General features: G+C 40.4%; 1 protein-coding gene and 1 long non-coding RNA gene across 6 annotated transcripts in view; one reads left to right on the top strand and one right to left on the bottom strand.

The window, feature by feature from the left end:
- Window positions 1–21,684, top strand: part of AP2A2 (adaptor related protein complex 2 alpha 2 subunit) — a 124,853-nt gene that overhangs the window by 86,354 nt on the left and 16,815 nt on the right. Inside the window, exons 6-18 of one of the 5 annotated variants that reach the window (XM_019519768.1) lie at window positions 48–149; window positions 1,733–1,841; window positions 2,091–2,238; window positions 4,120–4,288; window positions 5,951–6,088; window positions 7,478–7,660; window positions 10,155–10,252; window positions 10,450–10,681; window positions 12,228–12,401; window positions 16,747–16,910; window positions 18,217–18,297; window positions 19,256–19,338; window positions 20,300–20,389. In XM_019519768.1, coding sequence (XP_019375313.1) covers window positions 48–149; window positions 1,733–1,841; window positions 2,091–2,238; window positions 4,120–4,288; window positions 5,951–6,088; window positions 7,478–7,660; window positions 10,155–10,252; window positions 10,450–10,681; window positions 12,228–12,401; window positions 16,747–16,910; window positions 18,217–18,297; window positions 19,256–19,338; window positions 20,300–20,389 — 1,771 coding nt within the window. Of the gene's footprint in view, window positions 1–47; window positions 150–1,732; window positions 1,842–2,087; window positions 2,239–4,119; window positions 4,289–5,950; window positions 6,089–7,477; window positions 7,661–10,154; window positions 10,253–10,449; window positions 10,682–12,227; window positions 12,402–16,746; window positions 16,911–18,216; window positions 18,298–19,255; window positions 19,339–20,299; window positions 20,390–21,684 lie in introns of all 5 variants that reach the window. The other 4 variants (XM_019519767.1, XM_019519766.1, XM_019519770.1 and 1 more) reach the window with 4 other exon arrangements.
- Window positions 11,810–21,684, bottom strand: part of LOC109299196 — a 24,757-nt gene continuing 14,882 nt past the window's right edge. The window contains exons 3-4 of the long non-coding RNA XR_002097791.1: window positions 17,345–17,351; window positions 11,810–11,822 (exon numbers count right to left, since the gene is read on the bottom strand). This is a non-coding gene — a long non-coding RNA (uncharacterized LOC109299196). The remainder of the gene's footprint in view (window positions 11,823–17,344; window positions 17,352–21,684) is intronic.

Below are 21,684 nucleotides of genomic sequence, written 5' to 3'. Positions count from 1 at the left end.
CTCTCTCCTGGATCAAAAACTTCTCTTTTTTTTTGTCTGTCTTGTAGGGTGTGGTTACTGCAGCTACCAGTCTGATTACCACGTTGGCACAGAAGAACCCAGAAGAGTTTAAAACGTCAGTCTCTTTGGCAGTATCTAGGTTAAGCAGAGTAAGTAGTGTTAAACAGCAGTGCTGATTAAATGATTGAGGCGGTCCTCCTAATTTTGTAGACCAGTTCTTTTTAGGACCATGAACTAAATGGAACTGTCAGAAACAATGCTAAATTTCAATTCTGGCATAGAGAAAGATATCCTATGTGGTGGAGCACGTGACTGAACTGGCTGACTTGGGCTGCCCTTGCTCAGCCCCAGCCTGTGCAGATAGCTTCAATATTGGTCAGTTCCTGCTCCTGTAGAATCAAGTTACCTGTCTTTTCTGATGTCTCCCTTTTTTCAAGAGAGCCCAGTATAAATTTGTTAGACGTGTCTTTCACCAAGGAGCCCTAAGTAGGGATCAGGACCCAATTGGTCTAGCTGTTGTACTAATTCAGGTCTAAAAGATCTTAGAATAATTCTTTTTCTGAAATATTTGTGGCTTTCTTTGTATTCATTTCTTTTTACTTGTCGTTAGATAAACTTCCTTTTCAAGTTTTCTTTTAACTTTGTTTCACCTAAATGGCTGAAGGCACATGCTGATATATAAATTAACCAATTGAATTAGTGGTGTACCCTTTTTATTCTGTTACTTAAAATCAGGGCTCTTGGATCATTGGTCTAAAGGTGTGGCTCAGTTGAGGAATAAGTGGAAGAAGCTCTCAAGCAGTTGCTGGCAGTGGGCAGTCTCATTGGAATTACTATTTGCTCCATGTTGATAAATACTTTCCTTTTTTTTTTTTTTTTTAATGGTACTTCAGATTCAGTTTTGGCAAGGTAAATTTGCAGGCCTAGAAGCTAATAACAGCTTCTGAACATGCTCAGCCTTGTTTAACTCAAGGCATCCCTCTATAACTTGTGAATTTAAGCAGCGCCCCATTTCACAAACTAACTTACTACAATGCTTACATCCTTGCAGTAGGGTAGAGCACTGGCCAGGAAGAAAAGAACCTGAGCCTGTACTCATCTCCTCATGCCTTACAGAACACTTCAGAAGATCTTGTGGCACCCCAGGGTGCCTGTGCACCCTGGCTTGGGAACTGTTGTGCTAGACAGAAGCCCATTATTTATTTATTCCTCCCCCCCCCCCAGCTTTATCAGTGTTTCTAAAATAAAAAAAAAAAATCCTGTCTTAGGGAAGACTAATGACTAATATCTTTTACTGAAGAAAAATCCTGTTGCCATATAGGTACACGGAACAATTTCATTAGAGGGAACTCTTGAGACCTGTTTCTAAAACTGCATTCCAAACTAACAGTCCGGAGGGACAAAGCAATATAATTCTAAAATTCCCTACTCCGTAGGGTAAGAACCCCAGCTTTTGCCATATACTGTAAATACCACTTCAGATGGGTTATATAGTTCAGCTTGACAAAACAAGTGAAGCCCAATATTTTAGTCTTTACTCCACGGCTGTTGAGTTCGTCTTTTTTTCCAAAAAGCAAATGGTTCTTGCAAGGTCACATCAACGCTAGTTTAGAACTATGCATAAAAGTTTTGTCACACCTTAAATTTGTCTGAGTTGAGGTACCCATTCTTTAGTAATTACTAAAATGCCTATGAACATGTCTTCATAGATATGAACTACTTGCTTTTGCAGATTGTGACTTCTGCATCTACTGATCTTCAGGATTATACCTATTATTTTGTCCCTGCTCCTTGGTTGTCTGTCAAGCTGCTGAGGCTGTTACAATGCTATCCACCTCCAGGTAATGTAGTTTTGTAGTTGCCTGCACTGCATAATTTTACTGTATGTCCAAAGACCACCTGGGTAGTTGTGAACTTAATCCCAGACTTCAGAAAATTTAGAATCTTCTGCTCTCTTGCCACACTGGGTAAAATTGTCAAACAGTATTTTATTCTTTGAATTGGAAAAATAGGTGTGATACATATCCATGTCTTCAATAAGCAAAACAAAGTTGTCCAACGGTTGTAATGGTTTTTCTTTCCTCCAGAAGACCCTGCTGTTCGAGGTCGTCTTACAGAATGCTTGGAAACTATTCTAAACAAAGCTCAAGAACCCCCAAAGTCGAAGAAAGTGCAGCATTCAAATGCAAAGAATGCTGTGCTGTTTGAGGCAATAAGCCTAATTATACATCATGACAGGTGAGTTCTAATTCTGCTGTTCTTGATGCAAGGATTTTAGCTAGTAAAGTTAAGGATTTTTGTGTTTAATTTTTTTTAGACCATAAAATTTAAGGTTTGTTTTCTGTTAAGATCTTTCTGAAAGTTTACAGCTGCTAAAGTGCTCTATTGTGTTCTTCCACGTTTTACTGTAGCAATGTAAAATCTAGTTACACTAAACGTATTCCTTAATTAACATTGTTTTTAACTTTGCTTATTAATGTATTTGTTTTCTAATACTTGTGACGTATGTACAGTCAACTGTATTGCATGCTCGCTTTGTAAAAACTGTCAGTTACTTGCTTTTTAGCTTTTACTATTCAATTGCATTTGGTGTACAGCTGTAATCATTTGTTGAAATCCCTCCTGTGACTTGTAACAAGTTGAGTGTTGCATATAGGGGCTGTGAAAAGTGCAGTTTTCTATCTGCTGTCATAACACGGCAAAAAATTCTGATCCACTAGCTGCATTTTTGTGTAGCAGTAGGTTTGTTTTCCAGGTATTAGTTTAGTTCAGACAAAATTCTTTAGAATAAATTTCTAGGATAAACTCCATAAACAGTGATCCCGTCTGGACTGCTTGCTATACCATAGTACTTGGCAGCTTTTAAAATTCAAAATTTTAAATTTTAAAATCAGTTTTTAAAATTATGGGGACAGTGAAGTTTTCGTAGAATAGGGGCTATATTGTATCTTGGGGCTATTTCTTGTTCAGTCAGAGTAGTCTACAAATAAAATTCATATTTTAGAGATGCACTACTTATTTTGGTGGCAGCACCTGTGTTTAATAACTAGATCCACTGTTCCATGTTTTGAGTGTGCAGTCATACTGCAGTTCTATACTATCAGCAGTGAATTTTTGTGGCTCTTCTGGCCATCTGTAATGGGCTGTTGGGATAAGAGGAGAAAAATTGCTGTTAAACCTCAGTTTTCTTCCTTCAGTCATACATATCTCTGGCCTTTAGAACAATGATCTTTTGGTCCACTGTGGAAATGAGCTTTCAAGGAAATGTGAAGAAGTTGATACTTTAATTTCTGGCTGAAGTATTTTGGAAGCTGGTGTTCTACTAAAACTGATGCAGAGTAGGGCTCTGAACATTAGGCTCCTGTTTCACTGCAAGTTCTCAACACCAACCTTAAAGGTGCATTGCTAAGCACTTACACTTTGAAAATATTAAAAAAAACATTATTTGACTTTTTCTTTGCATTTACTTGGTGGTAAAAGCAACCCTTTTTTAATAGAATGGGCAATACAGGCAAGACAGAACCAAGCATAGCATATAGAATGGACTTAGTGGTGGGACAACCAAAGTACCTTTTTAAAGTGTGGTGATTTCTATAGGAGGAAATGGGGTCTTAAAAGAACAGCTAGATTAAAGGAGAGAACAGAATACCTAGTTTATGCCTAAAAAGTAAACCTAAGGTAGAGAGAAATTTGTTTTGCATCACCTACATGGGTGAGAGGAGGAATAAATAAGGGGACCCAGTATGTACCTGTATAGTGCAAGGAATTGGTTGCCTCGTTAGGGATAGCCAGATATGACAGGACTGGAATATTAATAGATGGTGTCATCTGGATTTGGAGTGTTTCACTCCTCAGGTGTTGAGAAACAGCCCCTGCCATAACTCGCACCTATAGATCTGGGCCTTTCCTAAATTTCACTCCTCTTTCAGGCTGTGGAAGGCCTACAAACTCTCTTCCAGTATCTGACCTTAACTCTCCCGCAGTGAGAGGTTACAAACCATCCATTCCGAAGGACGCAAGCCACTTCTGATGTAGCTATTCCACAAGCAGTGTGTACAGTATTCTGAATTATCTAGTGTTTTCAAACTGTGCTTTGTTGCTCTTTTTTGTTCTGTGCAGCGAGCCAAACTTGCTAGTCCGTGCCTGTAACCAGCTAGGTCAATTCTTACAGCACCGGGAAACTAATCTGCGTTACCTAGCACTGGAAAGCATGTGCACACTTGCCAGCTCTGAATTTTCCCATGAGGCTGTGAAAACTCACATAGAAACAGTCATCAATGCACTGAAAGTAAGTATCAAGAGTTTAAAATACCTGTTTGGCTTCAGTTTCAGCTGGATCTGCTTGGAATAACTAGCCAAGTTGATTGTCATTGCTGTTGATTGAGAGATGAAGTGAAGACTGGAGTCCTTTGTAATAACAATTGGTTAAGTGGATTAGTTGCTTGAGTTATAACATTACCATTGGCTTAGAGGTCCCAAAATATCTGTTTGACACAATTAGTAGGGTTCAAGCCTTTACAAAGTAAATGCATATGGTGGGAGAATGTATGCAGAAGAACTTGTTGGGGGCTAATCAGTAATATAACTGGTTATAATGTAGTAGTAGAAGTAGTAAGTCCACAGTGCACAAGCGGTCTAGCAAAGGAGAATGAACACCTTGTTTTATTGACAAACCAAATGTAAACCCCAACATAGATTTCAGCATGTAATATTAGATTTAGTAGACATTAGGGCTGGAAGGGACCTCAGGGGCAGGAAGTCAGCTGGGGTCATAGGATCCCAGCAAGATAAGCATCTGAATTTTCCTTGAAGGTGTTCAACGTAGGTGCTTGAACCACCTCCGATGGCAGGGTATTCCAGACCTTGGAGGTACCTTCCATCAAGACTAGGAACTGGAATATTTCATTTAAGTAATAAACAAATATGGGAAGACCTACTGAATTGCAATGGGTTTGTGAGCACATCAGCTTGCCAGTGGAATTTTTTTTTCCAGTGTGCAGTAATGCCTCCATTCCATCCTTGCTCCAGGTTCTCAGTGGGGCTGGCAAGGTTTTTCGTGCTGCGCACTGACGTGTGCTTATCATGCAGTTAACTACGCTTATGTTGGTAGTGAACTTGTCTTGAGTGAACCTCCAGATAATTAATTCATCTGAGGTGTTTATCAGAACAAGTTTATTGGGGCCTCTTAAGGTGTTTTGGACTCAGAATCTTGTATTAAGCAAAAGTAATGGGGACCACTACCCCCAAGGTTTAAATACCAGTACTCTCCATAATACCTTACTTGTGAAATATGGATAGAATCTGGGTGGCCTACAACCTGCCACAAGATAAGGATCAGCTAGTCTAGCTTTTACTTAAAAGGGCGCAGCCCCTCTGATCAGTGATTTGATGAGCTCTGGCTAATCAGTGCAGCAATGTCCTGTGGAAGTAAAAGCTGGAGCTTCTCAGGGCTCCAGTGCAGGTTGGGTAAATAAACTCTCTCTACTGAATATGCAGAGTGAATTTCTCTAGTTTTGTTTTCATTGTATGCTATGCTTTCCATTCTCCAGTCACTAGTTTTTTTCTTATGAAAAGAGCAGAGAAACTCTTTTCAATTATTTCATTTCAAGTGAAGTCTTGGTCAAATCTGGGCTAACAAACACCACAGGTTTCAACTGACCTCTTCTTCAAAAGACTGGCAATGGGAATGAAACAAGCAGCTAATTACTATGCATCCAATACAGTGTTAGGTTCTTGGAGGCAAAATGAACTTACTGTGCAAGTGCCATCAGTAGGATTGTTTTGTTTGTTTGGGCGATTTTTAAAACAGATCCTTAACTTAAACATGGAAGCTATGTTGCTTCCATTCTGCATAAATGAGCTGAAATCAGTTTGCATTCTTGTGCCTATCATGAGTTCTCTTAAGCACTCCTACTATGGGTGACCATCCTGGCTTTGTTTTCTCTCTCAGACTGAAAGAGATGTGAGCGTACGACAGAGAGCAGTAGACCTCCTCTATGCCATGTGTGACCGAAGCAATGCCCAGCAGATTGTGGCCGAAATGCTGAATTACTTGGAGACTGCTGATTATTCCATTAGAGAAGAAATTGTGAGTCAACTGTACTTCCTCCCCTAATCTCGTAGTGTTGGCTGTTGTATAACCTCTAGCAAAGATATATTTCCAAGGCAGCAAAACTGAAATACCTGAAAGGTGGCCTAATAATTTAGTGGCTCTATTATGATGGATAAGTGAATCCATGAGCCACTTGCAACACTGAATATTAAATACGTTTATATAATGTATTAACAGTACATGAACGCATGAAGGAAACTCTCCTTGTATACATGAGATCCTCTTTTTTTTTTTTTTTTTAATGGACTAAAGTTTAGGTCAATTCTGTTAGATAAGATGCAACTTAAGTGAAGTCCTACCTTGTTTCTAGAGTACTGCCTGCAAACATTACAAGCTCAGAATATGGAACTACTACTGTTCCAACTTGGTACTTGTCTTAAGGAACCAATGCCTTTTATATGGCATAAAGGAAAATGAGCTGTGCAAATCTTGTCTTAAGTGGACAGTTTAATGTCTCAAACTGGAGGTTCAAGGGGTGTCTTGCACGGTTTCTTGAATTTATTTGACTAATACAGAGAGACTACATGTACCATATTAGTAATGTCAAGCTGCGTTCAGTCTTACTGCTCTTTTATATTGGTGAACACCATCTATACAGGCATAAATATGGAAAATTGCATCTGTATTGTATTTAGAGCCAGTGCCGTAGGCACAAGGGCACCCCAAAGGTATGGAAGTGCCCTTGGAGCATCTCCAAAAGTACACCCAGGCTACATCCAGGGTTAGGACATACCAGTTGATAGTAACGCTGAATTCCTCTTTTAGGAATCTCTCTTTTTATACAATACTCTTTATTTTGACCTGTCAGCCACTCCTGGCTGCTTAAGTCTTTTAAGGATTTTTCCCAGTAAACAATAACTGGAGCCCTGACAGCTCTTGGAATTCATTTTTCACTGAGTGCTTTAATCATGTTACCCGTAACAATTTGGCTTAATGTCAAAGGTATTCCCCATTGTAGTGCACTATTCTGCTATCAACAACCTAGATAAAATTAATTTGGCAAATCCAAGGACAATGTAGTCTTAAATTTTTAGCTTTATCATCTCAAAGAAAATGCTGATAATGGATATACACCTCCCAAAAGGGATGAGGTATCAAGCTGTGCCTCCATATTAATGAATGTATAACCAAATGCACTTTCAGATAATACCTGAGAGTTTTTGAAACTTGCATGGTGATTTTGTTTCTTTCTTTTTTTCTGTTAAGCTTCTTAGTTGAAACTGTCCTTGATATCAGTAAAAATGTTCTTGAACGTCTGAAAATCCCATCTAAAATTTCAAAAATGACACTGAATTTTTGGCATGAGTGCCTTATTCTTAGATTTAAAAACAACAGTAGCCAAACTAACAGATTTTATTTGATCAGGTGCTAAAGGTCGCAATTCTAGCTGAGAAGTATGCAGTGGATTATACCTGGTATGTGGATACAATCTTGAACCTCATCCGCATTGCTGGAGACTACGTGAGTGAAGAGGTGTGGTACAGAGTCATTCAAATTGTGATTAACAGGGATGATGTGCAGGGGTATGCAGCGAAGACCGTATTTGAGGTAAGAATAAAGACTTTAGTTTTCTAGTATGACCCCATACTTTGGTATGGGTGTGAAAGATAGTATTTGTCTATCTGGTACAATGTTCATTTTAGCCATTCCCACAACACTTTTGAACACTAAAGTCTTTCTCTTTTTTGGGGGGGAAGGAGGGGAGAGGGAGCTTGAAGTACCCTGCCACAACTGAAGTGCATGTCAGTTCAGTATGATTAGTATTATCACAATCCTGAAGTTGAAGAATTTTATCCTAAATTTTCCCTGGTGGAGACAATGCTCTTGGTCTTCTATGCATTACTTCAGAAGTTTGTGTGTGTTTTCAGTAGGCTTGTGTCCTGACCACTTATGGCTGAGTGCTGTTTGTAATCAGTCATTCATTGCTTTTTGTAATAGAGCAGGAATGAAACCGGAAGGTGTCCTTTTAGGCAAAGTAAGGCTTACGCATATGTAAAACAAGTGATTAACTTCCTTGGTCATGTCTTTATTTCCTTCTTCTGTCTTTTTTGCTTTTTATTTGGGAGCAGATGACAATATTCTTTTAATGAAAGGGGTCTTGGATTAAAATGTAGTATGCATTTTCATGTCCTTATACTTCTTCTGGAGTAAGAGGACAGTGTTACAGTACTGCCTTCTGGAAAGCATAGAGGCAGTCATGAGCTGTTGCCTTACATTTTATGCAAGAATCAGATAAATGTCTACTTCCCAACTTTCTTCTCTCCATCTTAGTCTTTTAGCCTCTTGGCTTTACTTTGGCTTTCCTGTTGTCTTACATTTTCCTTTTCATTCCCATCTAGTAAGAGACTGTTATAAAAAGAAACAAATAGGAATCCTCGCATAGTCTGTGTAATTTTTAAGTGTTGCTCTTCAGGTCATGAGATATAGCTACTGGTCTGGTAGTTGATCAGCACCCCTTTTAATGCTGACCATTTAATTTGATATTATGAGGTTTCAGCTGGGGAATATAGAGCTGCAGTCACTATTACTGGCTCCGCTGCTGCTGGCTTTTAATCGTGATGAGCCAGTGGATATTGCCTGAGGTTCAATACATGTTTCCTGTTCAGCAAGCATTCCTTTTGGTCTGTCCTGTCTTTAGACGTCTGAAACATCATTGCTCTGGAGCCTCCAGGATGCTGCTGTCCTGTCTTGCTCTCCAGGATGATTGGAACTTTCTGATTTATTGAACTTTCCCAAAGAGCCATAGTAAAGGATCACTGAATTACTATGGCTTGACCCTCAGCTGGCAGCTTCACAGTGGGGGGTCTTATCAGAACTCTAGTTCTTCCAGATGGCAAGCTGTGACCTGTGGCTAGAAGGAAGATTTGGACTTCCTCTGTTTTTTGTCTTTTTTTGAAATTTAGTAAAACTAAAGCAATGCATTTGTGTTTTTCCAAGTTCGTAACAGGAAAGGATTATGGTTTTAAATACCCATTACTATGAGGTGTGAGGTTGCTTTCAAGCCTCATTTTGAGTTGCAGATGTCTTTTAGGAATGCAAGCTTTCACTTAACAGAAACTTCCCTTAACTTACCTCTTCTAGTAGATGGCTCCATAGCACACACTGAATTGCATTTTGTAGAATGGAAGGGTATAAAACTTACCGTTAAATAATATTCCCTTTCAATATGTTTGCCATTTTGTGTCCTGCTTACATATACAGTATAACCTAATAAATCCGGTTTTCAAAATTCCAGAATTCGCAAAAATCCGGCACTTTTTAAAAAATACACTACATGGGGGAGTAGCGGCAGCCAGTCCTGGAGCAGCGGCTATATGTGCAGCGGTGGTGTGGAGTAGTGGATGGCAGCAGCAGCCAGCGCATGCAAGCTCCTCCCCCCCTCTGCGTCCTGGGGAGGGAGGGGGGCGGTAGTGGCAGGTAGTTGTGGAGTGGTGGTGCAAGGTGGGCAGTAGCAGCAGCTAGTGTTTAAAAAATGTAGAATTTTCAGATTTCCAGCAGGTGCTAGGCCCAAAGGATGCTAGATTTACAAGGTTATACTGTACTTTTATTCGCTGTACGTGTATGGGGTAACACCCTGACCTGACAGTTCTTGGCTCTTGAGGACCATGGTTTTTCTGATAATACTTAGAATTCGTAAGAGTTAATGCAGCATTACCCTAGTGGCTATTTTTATAGAGCAGAGCTGGACAACCTGCGGCACGAGTGCCACAAAGAACATGGGCATTCTGTGTGTGTAGTGTATATGGCAGATTGGGGAGGGAATTGATAGCACTGTGGCACATAAGACAAGATGTAGAAAGCAGTGCAGGAGATTAAGAAGGAATCAAAGTAGAGGAGGAGATCAGGCAGGAAGCAGAAAGCAGAGCAGGAGATCAGGGACCAGTCATTTTGACAAGCTTGTCACAAATTAACTCTGCACCTTCAGTGCCACCGATCCTGGTCTGCCCACTGTTCTGCAGTAGAACAGTGCTTTTCTACTCTGTATCAATGCTCACTGATTTGAATTTGGCATCTAATGTTTTGACTATGTGGTCTTTAACAGGCCCTTCAGGCACCAGCCTGCCATGAGAACCTGGTCAAAGTAGGTGGCTACATCCTGGGAGAATTTGGCAATCTAATAGCTGGTGATCCAAGATCCAGGTGAGAATACATAAAGCTGATTACGTGACATTCCAGAAATCATTCTTATTCTGGAATTTTAATGCCTGTTGTTTCATGGCCTTTGAAAACATCAGCATGAAACATTTTCTAAATACATTAGAGAAAGTAATGATGCTGAATCATGCATTATGAATATAGACTAAACTGTGCTTCCTTTTTTTAACTTCACTCTTAAGCCCTCTGATTCAGTTCAACTTGCTACACTCCAAGTTTCATCTATGCAGTGTCCCTACTCGTGCGCTCCTTCTGTCTACTTACATCAAGTTCGTGAACCTCTTTCCGGAAATCAAAATCACCATTCAAGATGTACTGCGCAGTGACAGCCAGTTAAAGAATGCTGATGTTGAGCTGCAGCAGAGAGCTGTTGAGTACCTGAGGCTCAGTACTATAGCTAGTACTGACATCTTGGTAGGTACAGAGTTTAATATAGAAGATTGCAGTTGTTGGAATAAATATTCCAGCTGTCTCTTTTTTATTTACAAGTAAAACTGTCAGACAATCCACATATCAGTGGATTCTTCCAGTGCTGTCTTCTGCTTTTCCAAAACTTGTCTATTTTGGCTACATTCAAATGAAAGAAAAATCAGTTAATGTCAACTTTAAATTTAAAAAATGTACCTTTTAATTCCAGACTCTTTTTCTGTATGCCAGCCTGGGGGGGTTTAGTAGTTAAGGGAGTAGTTTGTTCAGGTGTGGCAAATCGGAATGTTTGAAGGTTTATGGGAAGGAACTATTGCTTTGTTCACTGTCCTGAATTGCAGTATTTATCTGCCTGTGTTCTGGCTGTGTTTGTTCAGGAGTTGCACCACAATAGTACAGAGTAGTTGGAACAGTTTAACAGAGCTGTTTACTGGTATGAGTCATGTGCATGTGAAGGGATACCTTATTTCACCACTGTGGTCTGTAGACTTCATTTAAATTTGCAGAAGCCTTGTCCAGGACATTTTGTCTCCAGGGAAGTGAAGATGTGGTTTCACAAATCATGATTTTATCAGAGTAGCAGCAGCACTTTAACTGCCTCAAGATTTTGAGAGGAGTAGACTAAACTAGCATATGGCTGTAGGCAGCTCTTGCTTGGGCATAGTAAACTTAAACCAGAGTGAATAATTTCTATTTTTGTCAAGGCAGAAGGGAAAAGAATGAACTGTTCAGATTCTGTTCCTCAGTGCCTGAAAGCATGTCCAACAGTCTCCCAACTATACAGTTGTGAGTAAAAGATACTGCAGAAAATTGAAATTTACTGTAATGACGGGTCTGGTGATGGTGTAGTAGAGCTGGAGGTGGTGAGGGGCACCCAGGGCAAGGGTCCACTGGCAATCAGAAGGGTCTGTCAGTGGGAAGGGATCAGGGGAGCCAAGTTTGCTGACCAATGGGGCTCTTTGGCCCTGCAAGCCAAAGCCAAATTCCACTGCATGCCCTGTCCTCCCAACTTCTGGTGGGCTAGATAGCATGGCTCCACAGACCAGATCTAGCCAGTGGGCTGCTTTTGACAACCCTGCTGAAAGGTATGCATGTCTTAGCAAAACTGGAAAAAAACCCCATGTGACATCTTAAAGATGAAATGGGTATCGCTCACTGCCTGGGTTAACCCTAGCAAATGATATCAGTCAAAAGCAGGATCAGAAATAATTTGCAGCAAACCAATAAAACCAAACTTTGTAAAATTGTAGGTAGGATGGGAAGAAAATTCCACATTAGGAACACCATGTGATCATTCTGAGCAAGCTTAAACTATTAATCTTAAAATATTTTAGTATAATCAGACTTTATAGATTTCCAAATGCTTAGCACAGCTGTGTTTCTAGTAATTACCCATACAGTAACCACTTTACTTCAGCATTTCAGAAGATGGACACTCGCTCCGCATTGGCTTGTTGTAATATATGGTTAAAGTAGTGAGATTTGTTCTGTTTTCTTGAAATCTGTACTGAAAAATTTAATTTTTCATGACTAGGCAACAGTGCTAGAAGAAATGCCTCCCTTTCCAGAGAGGGAATCCTCCATTCTGGCCAAGCTGAAGAAGAAGAAAGGGCCTAGTACTGTTACTGATCTGGAAGAGATCAAAAAAGAGAGGAGTTCTGATATGAATGGAAGTGCTGAACCCACACCTGTTAATGCCAGTAATGTAGTAAGTGTGCTTTTAAACTCGTACAATTTGTGCTACGCCTTCTACTACTGTAGGCGTGTTACACTTGTAGTCAAGGGAAAACACCTTTTCTTTTCCTCACAGGTAGAGAGTGTACAGGTGTTTGAAGCACTTAGGCAGGGAAAAAAAATTGTGCTTCCACTGCAAACTGTTAGCTATTTCAAACGGCTGCTTTCTTGTTTTTTCTAGTGTTGTATGTAACATCTGTTCAGGTTTTTTTGGTGGGGTGCAGTAGAGGTTCCTAGGGCCTTCAGTGCCCCTCAGTCTTCTACTTTCTCCTTTCCTACACAGGGGAGGAAAGGAGGGAGAGTGGCTGGCTTCCTGAGATCTAGCCTAGTGATAAGCTGTCGGGAAGGTCTGCAGGTATCCTGCTGAAGCAGCTGTGCCAATTCCAACCCAGCATCCCCCTCCCTCACTGCATTATCAGTCTTGGCATTCCCCAGGGCTGTTCAAGATGCACTGGAGGTTCCTGGGGTGATCGGGGTGGTGGTGGGGGAGGAGTAAGGAGAGCAATTCTCCTTGCTTCTACAAGGCAGGTGGGGCTGTCCTTGGTGCCTGCTGTTGCTTAACAGCTGCTCTGTTGATAGCTTGCCCCCTCCCTGTGAATTACCAAGCTCCTATGGGGGCTGGGGACCCAAGGAGCAGTCCTCTATCACCCACTGACTGGAGAGCTTGCTGCTGATGCGTATCCAGCTCTCCAGCCAGGGGGCTGGAATGCCTGTATTTCCATGCTAATTTCTGGGAATTGAGTGCTGCAGTTGACCACTAGGGATGTGCAGAACAAGCCATACCCAATTTCGGCCGAATCCAAATTGAAAACAGTGATTCGATTCATTGATTTGGATCACTGTCCCCGATTTTATTTTATTTATTCATTTATTTATTTATTTTTTAGATTCGGCCGAATCTAAAGATTTAATGCCAATTAGGCCATACGCACAGCTTTTAAATATGTGGGGTTTTTTGGGGGTTTTAATTTTTTCCTACATACCATGAGCTGCAATGCTGGGGTGGATGGAGTGTACCACAGGAGCATGGCAAACCCGGAAGTGAACCGGAAGTACTTCCAGTCCACTTCTGGGTCTGCCAGGGGGTGCAAAGGGAGCCCCCCATACCCCCGGCTCAGCGATCAGCCACAGGAGGACCCCAGGTGCTCCTTCAGACCCAGGAGACACCTGTTACTGAGCTGGGGGGCGTGGGTGGGGGGCCCCCAGTGCACTCCGGCAGACCTGGAAGTGGACCAGAACTGCTTCTGGTCCACTTCTGGGTTTGCTGCCAGGCACGCCTGGGAGCCCCCTGCACTTCTGTGGGACTCTCCATGCACCCCAACATCACAGTGTTCACAGGCTGCCTGGTACTTTGAGGTATGTAGAAAAAACATTTTAAAATGTGTCTGTCTGAATCGATTCGGAGGGTTCTGAGTTTGGTTCTGAGAGATTAAAGGGTCTCCTGACTTGATTCAGAGATTTGGCTACCAAATAGGGCTGAATCTCCGCCAAATCCAGTCAGTGACCGAAGCTTCACACAGCCCTACTGAACATCTTTCTATAACCTATGACTTGGGGCACTTGAGTGTTGCGAGAGAAGCAAACATTACTTAAACTAGCCTTGTGCAGCATCTATCTCATGCACTCACTGTCACAATGGAAAAAAAAATGAAAGTTACAGGAAATGTGTAGCTGTATTACCTTGGAGGTGAGGGAAATGTGCAAATCCTACCCACAACATAGATTCATAGATTGTAAGGCTGGAAGGGACTTTGGAAGATCATTGGGTCCAGCCCCCTGCACCAAGCAGGAAAGATAACTGGGGGTCGGGTGACCCCAGTGAGGTAACCATCCAGTTTCCTCTTGAAGATTTCCAGGGTAGGTGATTGCACCACCTCTGGAGGGAGCTTATGGCACAGTCTGGACACCCTGAGTGTGAAGGAAGTTTTTCCAGCATTAAGCCTGAATCTATCTTCCAGGAGTTTGTGGTCGTTACTCCTGGTTTTCCCCTCAGATGCCCTGATGAACAGTTGCTCACCAAGCCCTTGCTGTACTCCTCTAGTGTAGCAGTAAGCTGCTACCAGGTCCCCTTTCAGCATTTTCTTCAGGCTGAAGAGTCCCAGGTCCCAGCCTTCCCTTGTATGGCTTGCCATATAAGACTGATCATATGGGTGGCTCTTCTTTGGACTTTCTCAAGCTTGTCACGTCCTTGTTGAAGTGTAGTGCCCAGAACTGGATGCAGTACTTCAGCTGCGGTCTCACCAGTGCTGAGTAGAGCGGAAGAATCACCTTCTTGGTTTTGCAGGAGATGCATTGATCGATGCATGTCGGAGTATTATTTGCCCTGCTGGCTACAGCACTGCACTGCTGGCTCATTCATACTGTGGTGTATTATTACCCCATGTCCCTTTCATTCATGGTGCTAGTCAGTTTGGTGCTGCCAAGCCTGTAGGTGTGTTGGGGGTTGCTTGCCCTGAAGTGGGATCAGCAACATAATTTTAATCAACGAGAGAGGAGCTGAGTGGGGTACCTTCTCTGCTATAGACTGACTTGTTGCTTTATCTGCTTTCAGAGCAATTCAGAATGTTGATTCACTTCATTATTTTCACCACTTGAGGAGATCCAATGCATGTTTTCTTGCTTCTTCCTGAACTAAAATATCCAATGCTATTTTTAAGATGATTTTGACAGAACTGTTTTCACCCTACAAATTAAGTTGAGATTCATTATCTTGTCACTAAAAGTGAAAATGTTAAAGGATGCAATGGATGTAGGATGTAGCTTTTAAATGCACTCAATAGCTATTGCTGTGGATACAAATATTAATCTTAAGGTTTTCTTTCTAAAATGCTTTTCCACTGAACTCAAACTACTTATTACAGCAAATCCCACCCAGTGCTTCAGCAGCCATCACCCATTTCCAGACTTAATGAGCCAAGCTTTTTTTCATCCTAAGAGCTAGTTAGCCAACCATTTTGCCACTTGTTCCACTTTAGTTTATGCTCCATTATCTATAGATCAGCATCACTCAATTATAAAGCTGCTACCTTCAGAAACTGATTCGAGTTTAGACACAGGTCAAACTGTTCTTGTATTCTGTGTAACTTTCAATGTCATTATTGGTGTTTGTTAAAGAAAAAGCGAAATTGTTTACTACTTAAATCTGCACATAGCATTCTGGCTTGGTTTGTATGCCAATTAAAAAAAAAAAAGCTATTATATATGCAAAAAAAATAAAGCTAATGAAAAGTGGAACTTATCTCACTTTAAGGTAGACATTTCATAAACAGTAGTTCAGGATCTGTATTTTTGGGCCATGTTCTCAGTGAACAGTGCCCAACAAATGCATGTACTATGCATGATGTAACCAGATGCTTGTGCATGTGACTTGTGTTGCTTTTCCAAATCTGGTATTGGGATGCATGTCATTAGCAAGATGCAGTAGCCCAGAGTTTGCTTCCAAAGGAGTGATTCTCAATTGCTGCCGCAGTAATCCTTTCCAGGGGTGCTAGGGAATGTTAGCATAGTCAAGTGTGCAAACGTTCACAAAATTAAAACCAGATTTCAAATAGGATTTCATGGTGTTAAAGACATTCTGACCTTTTTGCAATAGAATTACTCTATTTTTCTGTAGTCAGAAAAAAGTGAAAACTCCAGTTGGCATCGTGATTCTTTTTCAGACTTCATGCATAGTTTTGAAGACCTTGCATCTACTCGCTAAAGACCAGTGATGTCACTACAGTCCATATCTCAGTATATTCCAACATGCAGGAGGAAATTTGCACAATCATTCAAAATGCTGTTGTGGCTAGGCTACCTCTTGTTTGCTAAATGTGACTTCTGCATGAATTGAGGTGTCTGGATATTGCTATATTCTCTTCTTTGAGACTACAGCGTTCTATTCTGCTTTCTCATTCTTCCCTAATACTAGCTTCCAGTTGCATTTTTGCTTATAGTCTTTGAGTAAGTCAAGAAATGAACAACACAACCCACTCACATTTTTACAGAAGTATCTTCAGCAGAGCATTAATATCTTTTTCCTACTCCTTACGTTCTCCACATAACTTCTTTTAAAGAGCAATGATAAACTTTAATAGGACTTGAATTATTTACATGACCTTTCTTTTAGCAAACTAATTCTTAATAGATGGGTCACTCTTTTGGAACAGCAAGTGTATGTTATTCTCCACTTCTATGGTGGGGTGTTTTTGGGGTTTGTTTTTTTTTGAGGGATGGCGCACATCTGAGATGATTTCTAGCAGAGTAGGGGCTCTGGCATGGCTGTAATTTTAATAGTGCTAGCCGCAGTTTTAAGGCATTCTGTTCTTGTCTTTTTATAGTCAACTCCTTCTCCATCTGCAGACCTTCTGGGTCTTGGTGCAGTTCCTCTGACCAATTCTGCTCCTGCACCTTCCTCTAGTGGCAGTTTGCTGGTGGATGTATTTTCAGACTCTTCCTCTGTGGCTGCACCTCTTGCTCCTGGCTCTGAAGACAACTTTGCAAGGTAATGAGGGTTCTTACCTCATACTGCTTCCCTGTTATAACTGATGGGAATTTCAGCAAAGAGTACAAATGGCTTCAGTTGTCTTTTGTCCTGTTTATAAATGATATTCACTTCAGCTTCTGAACAAGTTATTTAATATCATTTATGGAATAGGAAAATTCACATTTGGTTGGTTACCCAAAGGCAAGCTAAATATGAATGCTGAATGTGCTGTCTGTATTGAGTAGACAAGCTTAATAGCTTAAATCCAGAAATACCACAGTAAATCTAGGGGTTGACCGTATATAGTTGTCTGGTGTTAAGGCCTTCAAGTTTACTTTAAAGGCATTATTTGCCAACTGCATTAACTATTAATCCTGAAGTTTTCTAGGTTGGCTCACATCATGCATATTTCCTGGTGCTTCCCTAACTAGATCAGCTAATTTGTGGCCAACACTGCATCTGAAAGAGTATTTTAAAAAAAAGGAAAAAAAAAGAAACCAACTTTCTAATTAACTTCTACTGAGGAATATGTAACAGAATTTTTTTCTGTTTTTTTTGCTTTTGTATTAAGCGAGTTTGGGATAAGTGTGTATTCAGCAGGGTTCTATAAATGTACTAGTCTAGGCAGTCTCCCTTTTTGCCATTTGCAAGAACTTGTATAAAATCTGTTCTCCTTTCATGTGACATCAGGCTAGTAGTTCCATAAGAAGCATTTTGCAACCTTAGCCAGTCTCTAGATGTGCTCTAAGATTTGTCACCTAAGGGTCTTCTGTACATGCCTCTGTCAATCTTCCACTACACCTAAGGAACCCTTTTTTTAAGGCATGTTCTAGACTATTAATGTTTACTGCCGTTCCATAATTGTTATAAAATGCTTTTGGTATTACCTTTTAACTGCTTATACCAGCATGGTAAAACATATGACTAACTAAAAATGCTTAACTGTCATTGGGCTGCACACTGAAGCAACAGGAAACTTTTTTTCTTTAAATATAAGGATTTGAAGCAATACATTCTCGCTTCTGGAGTTTGCTGCCTTTAAAGAATTTTTAGATGGCAAAGTGGTATAATTAAATAAGTGCTGAATGGTTTGAGTGCCTGTTGACTTCAGTGAGAACTGCAGATTTTCAGCAAACATGAAAAATCAGGTTACTTGAAAGTGTTTAGGTCTGTTAACTCCAGGTACCTCTTGACCCCTGTTTTGATCTCCCAAAATGCTGTGCTTGAGGAATGAGGTAAAGGAAATGATTAAGCACTAAGCTCTCTTTTACTAACTCTTGACATCTCTATTACTACCTCCTTTCTCCCTTTGTGATGCTTGAAGTAGTTCTGACCTGGCTTCATCTGAGGTAGTTTCTGAGGAACCAGCTGATGCTGTGCATGATGCTGATGAGCTTATACACAAGTAAGCAATACTAAAATTTTGCTAGGCTGGGAGAGACTTCCAGAACTTCACACAAACATGCACAATTGCAAAGCAAGAGAACTAACCACTGACCACTTTTCATAGTGGGGAGGGAATGTTTGGGTATTCGCAGAGCATGTTAGATTACAGCATATGCAATTGACCTAAAACCAGTTACAGAGATGTACTTATTCAAAACTCTACCGCTGCAGCTCAGCATAACATTCAGTACCCCATGCTGCTCAAACTTTGCCTTCCCTCCTGAGTAATATGATTTTATACTATATTTTGCTGTTGCTTGGAGAGATGGACAAATGAACTGGAGGAGTAGGTAGCTGTTGCCAGATGCCTTAGCAGAAGCACTTGTTTGTTCAAGTGCTTTTGTAGAAAGCTAGGGTTTTACTGAATCTGCTTAATTTCGGGGGGGAAAGGACTTGAATCTGCAGTGTAGGATGGGTTCACTTTGTTTAAAAACCAATCTGAAAATGGCTTGAGGAATGGAGATCAGCCATAAGTACATGACAAGATTCAGCAGATATATGTAAATGCTCATTCTGTTTGTTAACAATGTTTACCTTCCTGATTTGGTATTTTTGTCGTTTCTTATACCCTTGGCACAGTCTCTCATTCAGTAGCTGAATGCTGATTGAAATGCATCGGTTCTCTGGTCCTTGTAGCATGCATGTTTGGGGTCTCTTGGCTTCTTTCCTATTTTTCTTAAGCATCATAATCAAATTAAAGTTTGGATAGTTTGAATAATAGTACCTTCAAGAAATGGGTTCTGGCTGTAATGAACACCCATTTGCATCAGGTTTCCTGTTTCTCTGTCATGTCACGTTTTCACTGAATGCTCCTGGCCCCACTTTTGTATGCCATCCCTAAGGCCTTACACCCATGGTTCTAAACTCCTTATGGTAGCAATGGCAAGAAAAATGCAAACACGTCTGTCTGTTTCTAGATTCATTTGTAAAAACAACGGAGTGCTGTTTGAGAATCAACTGCTCCAGATTGGACTGAAATCAGAATTTCGACAGAACTTGGGTAAGTTGTCAAATAGTTGTCAATTTTGTAGGTGTAGTAACTTCGGTTGCTCAATATTGGGACTAGTGCTTGTGAGTTTTAACTACGTGGTAACAACTTTAGACTGCATAAGGTGGATTAAATGTTATGCCTAACCTGCTTGAGAGATCCCTTGTTGACCATGTCTTTTTCCAGAGTCCTAACCCCCCTCCCACCTCCCAACCCCAAACAATTTAATATTTGGCACTTGAAATAAGAAGTATTAGTACGTGGGGTAGTCAGGATTGCTTCATTTTCAGGGTTGGCATGTGTGAAGATTATAGATGTACCTGCTGAGTGCTCAATTGTGGGTATAGCATATTATCTCGGGCAGAAGTCAGAAAGCAACTACTTCTTCTATCCTGTCTTCTCGATTCATGCTAGCTACTTGTGAAATGAAAGAAGTCGTTAAACTACTCCTGAAACATTTTCCAGTTAACTGCTACATGAACTTCTAATATGGGTAGCTCAAGTGGTCTGCTTGAGTGTCTTTGCTCTTTCTTCTGTTATGAGGTGCGACTCTTCAGAGAAAATCTTTTAATCCATCTGTAATATGCTTTACTTTAAGATTACTTAGCATCTTGAAGTCTGTTAAAGTAACATGCCTATATATTTCTCTAAGATGCATCATTTTCAGTCAATATGCAATTTCTGTGCTTTACTATTTTAGGACTGTATAGGGAGGGGGGAAGAAGGAGTTGTGTTCTAAATTATTTGATTTTCTTGGGGTTTTCCTGTTTTGGCTGGGTTTTAAATTCTAAGTCAGCATTGAATTAAACAAGACTATTCAGAAGTGAACAAAGAGGTTGAAGTTTTGATGTAACTTCTGCTAAAGATGGTAGCAAAGTCTTAGTCTATTGTGCCAGATGAAGTCAGTAAACTCAGTTGCATGTTATATGATAAATCCTTACCTCTTATTGTATGTGTTTAACTGCCTTTTCAGGTCGGATGTTTATATTTTATGGTAACAAGACTTCAACGCAGTTCTTGAACTTTACTCCCACAGTAATCTGTTCAGATGAGCTGCAGTCAAATATCCTTGATTTTGCTTTACTCTTGAATAATAGTCTGTGCGCCTGATCATGCTTGGTTATGTTTGATAAAATGCAATGATGGAAATCTTGGATATACAATGGCTGCATGATCTCAAACCAGATGAAATAATTTATTAAAATTTGTGTTACACTGATTCCAAAAAGGCTTTATTTTGAGGAAAAACTAAAAATATAACCACAGATTTTTGCTGAATTGCCAGTAAAGAGAGTACTAAAACAAGATGAGTATATGTTTTTATCAACAAAAGTGCTTGGCTAACAGCTTTGTCAGTATTTTGCTACAAATTTAATTGGTTTGACTTGCTTTTGTACTAAAGTTCTCATACTTGTTCCAAGACCTCAAAACCATTAAACTTTAAATCTAAATTAAGTCACACTATTATTTTCAATGGAAATAGAATTAAGTGATTTTTTTTTTTTAAGCATAGCAACTAAGGAGAAATGCATCTCTTCTGCTGTGATAAAACACACTTCCAGAATGGCTTTATGATTTTCTGTAGAAATTGTAAAGTCATTAAATGCCAATGCATAGACTCTTATGTACAACAAATATGTTTCTTTCAAACCCTGAAAGATGCCAGTCTCCAGGAATACTTGACTGAAGAAAGCCCCTAGAAATAGACCTAAAAATTTCAGTAAAACTAATGTACAAGAAGTATAGACAAGCAAAGTGCTCAAGTGCCAGCTGTACCTGACAGGTTCATTTTATTCTTCTTTGTATAACAAAGCATCCTAAATCACTATTTCATTGTTTTGTGTAACTTAAAAAAAATGTTGGAGTGCAGACACAGTTGTTTGACTGCCTGAATATTAATTTAAGGACTTCTAAATATAACAACTGGCAGTGACATCATTGGTAGTGCTGTTGGGTACACCAAAATACTTAAGCTTAGTCGCATCATGATCAAAGTAACTCTTGCTTTCTGATGGAACCAGTGTGGTGATGACCAGGGATCCAGGCTTTCTGTTTCCCACAGAAAAACAGAGAAAACCACCTGTTTTTTCCCCTGTTAGTCAGGAAATCTGATTTTTACATTTAGCAGAAATATCCGTAGATCTCCCACTTTTGCAAAGAGCTCTGCAGGCTGGCAGAGTTCCAGCCTGCAGGAGCTAATGGCAGAAAGAGTAGCAAACCCCCGAACCCTGTCCAGGGGGAAGAAAGAGGGGGAAGGGGTGGGGTCTGAGGCTCTATCAACCAAGCATTGGCTCAGGCTCGCTGTTCATTTCTGGGGCCTAAGGTAAGTGGAGCTTGCAGGGGGCTGGGGCCCCCTCT

Source organism: Gavialis gangeticus, unplaced genomic scaffold (genome assembly GCF_001723915.1).
Source record: "Gavialis gangeticus isolate Ggan-Ray unplaced genomic scaffold, GavGan_comp1, whole genome shotgun sequence".
In the NCBI taxonomy this organism is placed as follows: Eukaryota; Metazoa; Chordata; order Crocodylia; family Gavialidae; genus Gavialis; species Gavialis gangeticus.
Note: the sequence above shows the minus strand (reverse complement) of the source record. Positions and strands in the feature narration are given on the sequence as shown.